General features: G+C 35.6%; 1 protein-coding gene across 1 annotated transcript; it reads left to right on the forward strand.

The window, feature by feature from the left end:
* Positions 1-2745: 2745 nt before the first annotated feature.
* Positions 2746-7113, forward strand: LOC106477722 (carboxypeptidase M-like; the record flags this gene model as incomplete). The annotated part of the gene is made up of 4 exons (XM_013938256.2): positions 2746-3019; positions 3948-4135; positions 4595-4768; positions 7016-7113. Coding segments are annotated over exons 1-4 (615 nt in total), but the record flags the coding sequence as incomplete, so codon positions are not given.
* Positions 7114-9060: the final 1947 nt, after the last annotated feature.

Genomic DNA, 9060 nt, shown 5'->3' on the forward strand with positions numbered 1-9060 from the left:
TGCATCACCGCATGGACCCAACAAATCTTCATGCCAAATTTGGTTAAGATACATCAAGAGGAGGCGAAGTAGTGATAACAAACGTCCATAAAAACTGAAAAACGAAAAACTGAAATTGTGTATGTATCCCCGCTTGGATCTAAAGAGACTCCATACCAAATTTGGTGAAGATCCATCCACACCCTGCGAAGTAGTTACATGTACATACAACAGACAGTACTATTATATTTATATAGATATAACTGTTCTTCTCGGTATAATAGAATCAGGAAAATGGAGAAAAAGAACAAAAAATGACGAACCACATTTACCTCCATTACGTACTTTCCTGGAAGTAAGATTCTCCAGTATTCTCCTCTCCTAGTGGAGTGAAAGCCGATGTTACGGCCTTTAATTTTAAGACTGGCTTTAGAAATAGGATTGTTGTTGGGATCTCGAACTAAGCCACGAACACCTACAAAAGGTGAAACAGTATTTATAAATTAATGTATTTTACAAATTGAATTTTAGGATCGGTTCTGAAATAGGATTGTTGTTAGGATTTCAAATCCAGCTATAGCTAAAGTTAAAACAAGTCGAGTTAAACAAACGGCGTATTTCGATACCTTCCACAATGCTAAGAAAATGTCAAATGTGTTACAATTAAAAAGATCTATTGAAACCGCGTGTAGGTATGTGACATTCGTATATATATACAATCTGGCAAAACATGACAACTTAAAGGCTATTCAGTGTGATACATACGACAACATTCGTTAACAACTGAGTCATAAGAGGAGATGTTTTACTCTGTGAAGAAGAAGAAGAGAGATGAAATAAAAACAAACCTTGATGAACCTCGCCCAGAAACCTTAGCAATGATTTCTTATTATTCAACCAATATCGTGGCAGCTCTGAGACATACGGGTATTTACAGCACGAGATTTCAAATGTCACCTCCATGCAACCTCCCCAAACATAGTTGTAGTCTTGCATGCCACCTAGCGGTTATAAGTATAATTAAAATATTTAATTAATAATAATAATCAAGTCTATCGTTTTTAGTAGATGATACATATTTGATTAAAATATTTTCCCAGGAAGTATTAAGTCCGATACATCAACTGATAAACAAATTAAGTAAGATCAACCTTCAAAAGAAGTTAAGCCTAACGTTTACATAACGGCTGTAAATTTGTCAAGAACAATTAAATTTTCTCGCTAACCACATATATTACATTTTTTTTCATTATATATTTAAGCCTATATTTTACTAAAGTCGGCATGCCTATACCATAGACAATAGTTTGTTTATTTGAATTTCGCGCAAAGCTACACGAGGGCTATCTGCACTAGCCATCCCTAATTTAGCAGTGTAAGACAAGAGGGAAAGCAGCTAGTCATCACCACCCACCGCCAACTCTTGGGCTACTATTTTACCAACGAATAGTGGGATTGATCGTCACATTATAACGCCCCCACGGCTGAAAGGGTGAGCATGTTTGGCGGGACGGTGTATTCGAACCCGCGACCCTCAGATTGCAATCCGAGCGCCCTAACCACCTGGCCATGCCGGGCCAAAACCATAGACAAACGAAATTTGTTAAAATTACCTATCTACAATAGTAATAAATAAAATAAAAAACACGTCTAAGTTGTCTCAAACCTTGTCAACAGCACTCCTTCGTTTTCTATTTTCCGCTGAGCAGATATTCCGAATCTCAATTCCTGCGGCTGTCCAATGACAGATTAGGTTAAGAAAACGTAAGAGAGATCGAGGGAACATTGAACCGTATGAACTGACAACGTATTATACTCGTTACTTGCCACGATGCTAAGAAAGATTGAAACAACTGTTGGTTATCTGACGATGAACCTTGTGTAAAATGACAAACCTTGCATATTAAACTCGCACTGAGGGACTGGGACAATTTAATATTCTTACTGTTTCTGGTAAGAGAGAAGGGGGCTAAGTACTGAGACGGCTGATACATCTAAGCACTAACAATACAGTGTTCTACTTGCCATCACATTGTTAACGTTTTTAAGCATAGAAATGATCCTTATCTCTTTAACAATAAACACTTTAAAGAGGGCGCTGAGTTCACTATAATCTGGATACTTGAAAAGGAGGATTGGCAGGATGAGTATTTTCCCTCTGTTTTTCAACCCCCCCCCCCTCAACTTATATTTCTTAGATAGTTTGATTTGTCATGAAATATTATATGAAGATACTTTTTGAATTTGGCATTATTGTAAAGGATGAGGAAATCCTGGCGTTGTTTTATATTCTTTCAGTAATAATTTTTTTCTCAGAAATACTACTGTAAAAAAAAAAAGTTTAAAATGTTCAAATAACATCATAATCTTCATAAAATTATCTTAAATATGGACTTTTCAAAAACAGCGCCTTCTCCAGACAAAATGGTCTTCCTATGGGTCAGGGGTAAGTTCATGGACTCACAAAGCTAAAATCCATGGTTCGATTTCCCGCGATGAACAGGCATAGATAGCCTATTGTGTGGCTTTTTTTTTTTTTCAACCACACTATACCTGATACCTCCAGTGTCGACTAGGTCTTTCCCCTAATACTAAGGCTCTTCAGTCCAGCTGGGAGACGACAGACACAGTAACGGTGGAGATGCCTAAATATTTTCTACTACTTAGATCAACTTCCGGGGTTTTAGCTGAACAATGTGACGGTGGACTTCTATTTTTAACACTATAAAAAAGGACAATTAGTAAATTGTTTGTTTTTTTCTACTAGGAAGTCTTTTGGCTTAGGATTCCAATAACTGAACTTGAAATTAATAGCTCTCTGTTGGCGGCAAGGATTAGTAATATGTTGAAATCAAGTCTCCTTTCAGGTGGTGGGAAGAGAACTAATGCTTAACCTAATGATGCATCTGGTGAATAATTACCACACTAATGACTTCGTTCGCTGGATCATGGATAACACAAGGGTACATATTATGCCATCCATGAACCCTGACGGATTCGAAGTTTCAAAAGAAGGCAGCTGTACAGATGTTCAAGGAAGGTGAGAAGGGAGGCTGTGAAGGCTTACCATTCTTATTTTATAAAAAAACACAAGGCATACGAAAATACTGTATTAATTAAAAGAAAATACGTTGTGAAGACCTAACATGCTTGCTTGCTTGTTGTTGTTGTTTTTGGACAGTACACAAAGCTTGGCGTCCTAAGAGACGGGATTTGAACCTAAAACAGACTTTCGTTCTCACAGTGCTCAAAGTTAGGCGTCAGGAGCTTTGGTATTTATGTCCTGAATATTGACTGGCAGTGATCATTAGAGTTTTACGAAGATAAACAACAAGAGAAATGAGTTCTGTGCATAAGGCGTGACTTTGTATTATACTCATGAATACATATATTTGGTGTTTTTAATTATTAATTGATGAATTAAGAGGCGAAAAAAAAGATAATTTATTACAGCATGTTTTTCATACCTTTAAACTCTTGTTAATTCCACATTTTCTCACCAGTCTAAACTCTTGTTAATTCCACATTTTCTCACCAGTCTAAACTCTTGTTAATTCCACATTTTCTCACCAGTCTAAACTCTTGTTAATTCCACATTTTCCCACCAGTCTAAACTATTGTTAATTCCACATTTTCTCACCAGTCTAAACTCTTGTTAATTTCAAATTTCCCCCCCCCCCCATTCATACACATGGATTTATGCCATATTCAAACAACGTTGCGTTTATTTTCGAGAATTATAAATATAGAAAATTAATACAAATAATTACCAAATCATCCGTGAATGTGAAATGATGTAATGTATTTATTACGTTCGACATTGTTAAGCAGTGTAAACTTTTATGTATATAGTAAAAACAAAAAACACCCAATAAATTGAAGGATACTAATGCAACTGAATCACCATCTTGTTTTTTTTTTTGTCTAGATATGATATGAAATTCATTAATTGATATACTTCTGTCTAGATACAACGCTCTAGGGTTTGATCTCAATCGAAATTTTCCAGACTACTTCAAAACAAACGATTTAAATGAACAGCCAGAGACTAAAGCGGTTCGAGAATGGATTAATAAAATTCAGTTTGTTTTATCCGGAAATATCCATGGGGGCGCTCTAGTCGCCAGTTACCCGTTTGACAATACTCCAAACTCAAGTAAGAAATGCTAAAGTTTCAGAGAACAAAAAAAAGTGACCGTAAAATCTATTTGTATTAATTTTTGAAATATACATATATATGTTGTTTTTTTTTAGAATGGATATAGTGGCGTTATTAAAGCATATCGCTAAAATATACGTTGTTTTTATATTAATTTCATCTGTCTTCTATTTCCATGTTTTCTTATACGTTTTTAAGTTAAAAAGAGTGTGATTTTGTGTGTTTTCTGTATTTCTTTCTATGTTTGTGTGTTTTAATGTTAAATTTATGTTTTTCTGTGTTCCTTCCGGTTTTGTCTCTATTTTTTGTATGCTTTGTGTACGATTGCTTCTCTTCGAGTTGTTTATTTTGTATTTTTTGCGCTATGTTTCTCTATTAACGTGTTTCTATGAGATAATTAATAAGTTCGTCTTTGAAATATTTCACAATTCTAATCTAAAATTATTTTATGCTTAGTTTTTCAGTCTCTCAGTAGTCCATCCCTCACACCCGATGATGACGTGTTTCGCCATCTAGCAGAAGTTTACTCATTCAATCATGAGACCATGCATTTAGGCTTACCATGTTCAACTGGTACTCGTGGTTTTAAAAACGGAACTACTAATGGTGCAGCTTGGTATCCATTAACAGGCAAGAAAATTGTTGAACACATTTTTTAAATATTTATGAAATAATACTGTAGTTTAAGCAAAATTAAATTTTAATAAGGGAATAAATCGTTTAGCCGTTCATTGTTGTTTGTCGACTAATCACGACGGCTTAACTGTGGAGTTTTAAAAAGTTCTCGCTTTTGTCCGTCCATTTTAGGTTTGTTTTTATCACTGTAGAGAAAGTAAAAAAACCGAAAACACAAGACCCTTATTTTGACGAGTTACAACACAAGGTCTAGCGCCAGAAAACCAACAGTTTTCAACTATGATCAACAGAAGAGTTGCCCTCTCCCAACGTCATAAACATCCGCTCCAAAAAAAAGTGCACTTTGTAGCACTCTGTCTCTGAAGCCTATCTACTTTTTTAAAGCCATAACTTTTCATATTTTTGGCCTAGACCAAAACGTACTTATCTGTAAGCGTACGATCACTAGTATTGTCGAATTGTTAGTTGAAATTTGGACGCTCGTGCCCTAGTTTGTCAACCTCTGCAATTGATTACCAAAAAAGGGTTCCCAAGATCAATGAACAAAAGTCGGTGTGAGATAATCTCGCTGAATTACAGAAAAAAAAAGGAATTTTTGAACACCAAACAGAAACAAAATATTGAATATTTATATTTTGCCAGATTGGTTTGTTTCAAATATTGGGTCTACCGCTGGGGGAATCGAACCCCGGATTTCAGCATTGTAAGTCCATATACTTACCGCTGCCCAACCTGGAGATTTTTTGTTTCATATTATAATACACTTATTTACTTTCATTTGGAAATTGTTATTAATAATAAGAGTAGACGTTTAAAGAAGTAAAACAGGGCTAGTGTTGGCATCAACCCGGAAGTTGTAGAAAGCAGTAAAATCAGTCTAGTGTTGGCATCAGACCGGAAGTTAAAGTAAGTGGTAGAACAAATCTAGTGTTGGCATCAGACCGGAAGTTAAAGTAAGTGGTAGAACAAATCTAGTGTTGGCATCAAACCGGAAGTTAAAGTAAGTAGTAGAACAAATCTAGTGTTGGCATCAAACCGGAAGTTAAAGTAAGTAGTAGAACAAATTAGTGTTGGCATCAGACCGGAAGTTAAAGTAAGTAGTAGAACAAGGCTAGTGTTGGCATCAAACCGGAAGTTAAAGTAAGTGGTAGAACAAATCTAGTGTTGGCATCAAACCGGAAGTTGTAGAAAGCAGTAAAATTAATCTAACGTTGGCGTCAAACTGGAAGTTGTAGAAAGCAGTAAAATCAGTCTAGTGTTGGCGTCAAACCGGAAGTTAAAGTAAGTAGTAGAACAAGGCTAGTGTTGGCATCAAACCGGAAGTTAAAGTAAGTGGTAGAACAAATCTAGTGTTGGCATTAGACCGGAAGTTAAAGTAAGTGGTAGAACAAATCTAGTGTTGGCATCAGACCGGAAGTTAAAGTAAGTGGTAGAACAAATCTAGTGTTGGCATTAGACCGGAAGTTAAAGTAAGTGGTAGAACAAATCTAGTGTTGGTATGAATTACTTCTCTTAATTTCAGCTTTTAGTGGTTAGGAAAATAAATCAAAGTCGTTTGGTTCGTAAACAGACGTAGACAAAATTAACAATGAACTTAAAAGTTTATCTTTGGTGAATGACAGAAGAGAAAATAAATATTATGATGTATAACACCCAAGATAGCAAGGTGAAATCTTTCATTTGATAGTAAGTGTTATTTTACGTGACAGTAAAGCTGATAATATATTTTATGGTCTATAACACCAAGCTGGCAGAATGTGAACCCTAAATTTTATGGTGTATAGCACCAAGCTGGTAGAGTGTGAACCCTAAATTTTATGGTGTATAGCACCAAGCTGGTAGAGTGTGAACCCTAAATTTTATGGTGTATAGCACCAAGCTGGTAGAGTGTGAACCCTAAATTTTATGGTGTAAAGCACCAAGCTGGTAGAGTGTGAACCCTAAATTTTATGGTGTAAAGCACCAAGCTAGCAGAGTGTGAACCCTAAATTTTATGGTGTATAACACCAAGCTGGCAGAGTGTGAACCCTAAATTTTATGGTGTATAGCACCAAGCTGGCAGAGTGTGAACCCCTAAGTGTGTTATTAAGTATGATATTACGATGTAATAAAACTTACAATAATTTCTTGTCGTGATTAAAGAATATCAATTGAACGTAAACATTTGTTCTGAGATCGGATTCACGTTTTAATTTTTACTTCTGTAAATTATTCATTTTTATTTCCGTTTTCTACTTCCAGGGAGAGAGCTGTGGGTCGTCATAGTTTCCAAGACCCCTCATGAAGAACCGTTACTTAAGCCTAATGTTAAATACGTTGCTAACATGCATGGAAATGAGGTAAAAGTTCAGAGAGTCATTAATAATTCTTAGAGATTTTTAATATTTAAACTGTAACTTTTTACCGGTCCTGATATAACTAACTTTACAACTTTAGGTAAAACTAAATATGTCTAGATTTTATGTCCAGTCTTTAAAAAATCAGACCTTACTTTATGGTATTAAATTAAAGATGACAAACTTCTGGTTTTTCGTAATGTCATGGCGGTTGCAGAGACAACATAAACATTCTGTCGGAAGTGTTGGTTAGATCTTTCCTAGTTGCGTCATCGGTTTCTAGTCTAAATAAACACCAGTACCCAATCTCTCGTTCTTCATAATTCAACTCATCATTTGATGCCAACACTAGGTTTGTTCTACTACTTACTTTAACTTCCGGTTTGATGCCAACACTAGATTTGTTCTACCACTTACTTTAACTCCCGGTTTGATGTTTTATCTGGACTTTTTAAACGATTACATTAGTCAACAGAATGTTCACTTCGTCTACTGTTATTAGTGATATACCGTGACACACAAAACTGTGTTGTTGTTTTTTTATCTGGACTTTTTAAACGATTACATTAGTCAACAGAATGTTCACTTCGTCTACTGTTATTAGTGATATACCGTGACACACAAAACTGTGTTGTTGTTGTTGTTTTATCAAATATTTATCTTAATAATTTCCAATTAGTAACGACTAAGCACACCAGGGGTAAGTTCTTTACAACCAGTTAATTCGATATTGTTGTTATAAACGCTTTTAAACTGCCGTGCGGGTTTACAATATTTGTGCAAGTGAGAAAGACACACTTTGTAAATATTTGTTTTTGTTTGTTTTTATAGTTGAGCACAAAGCTACACATTGGGCTATCTGTGTTCTGCCCAACCACGGGTATCGTATCGAAAAAACACAGAGAGTTCTAAAAATAGAAAAGCGAGACGAGGGCATGAGGTTGTTAGCTTCTGTGGTACATGTTTTGGAGTTAGCTACAAATGCGATGATGGGAATTTCCAACATAAATAAATACAAAAAAAAAACGTGTCTCGTTGAAGGAATGTAACCGATATATATATATAACAACTAACTAAATCAAAAAATTCCACAACGTTATGTTTGTATGATACGGTAACATCAGTCCTGGTAATGGGTAAAACCAAATTATTTCCATCAGATATAATGGTTACTTATCTCATAATGCCGAGGCTGTTACCATATTCCACTAGACACCATGATAAACAACGGATAAAAATAGCGTTCCAGCTAATATTTTTAGTATGTTTCGACTCTGTCGGCCTAATAAACTGTAATTTTGATCAAAACGCCTTGTTGCCAGGGGGTAAACAACATGCGATTCATATCTTACTCTAGTTGCCAAGTAACGGATCCAGGCTAGCCGACAGGGGGCGGGAGGTAGGGGGGGGTAGCAAAGGGGGGCATTGCTCAGGGGACCCGGGCGAATGAAACCTGGTTATGCCGTAAAGCGCAAACCATCTTTAGGCTATATCTTCATTTAATTATAAAAACCATAGTTTTTGGCTTTTCTTTGCATATAGACGCTTGATACTTTAAGAACTACTGAAATAATAATTTGAGTAATAATTAATATGTATTTGTTACTTTATAGATTTAATGGATATTTGTTGTTACTTTATTACCGTTTTGACGCGTAATCAGTATGTTTATAAATATACGTTACCATTCTATAAGCTTCACAATTAGCAACAGATGGCTAGAGTGACCACGATCCTATTCTGCAGTCACGCTATCGAGTAGGGGTTCCCATCTGTATGAAACTGGCGATGCATATCTTCATAACCCAAATACATTATCTTGCGCTTGTGTAATTAGAGGTCATTTGCCAAATATCTGTGCCAATAACCAGTTTATCCGGTTATTATGTAATTCATCAACATCTTCAATACAATATCCAAAATTTTACTGTCATCTGTAAACTTTACTAG

This window comes from Limulus polyphemus, unplaced genomic scaffold (genome assembly GCF_000517525.1).
Source record: "Limulus polyphemus unplaced genomic scaffold, Limulus_polyphemus-2.1.2 Scaffold77291, whole genome shotgun sequence".
In the NCBI taxonomy this organism is placed as follows: Eukaryota; Metazoa; Arthropoda; class Merostomata; order Xiphosura; family Limulidae; genus Limulus; species Limulus polyphemus.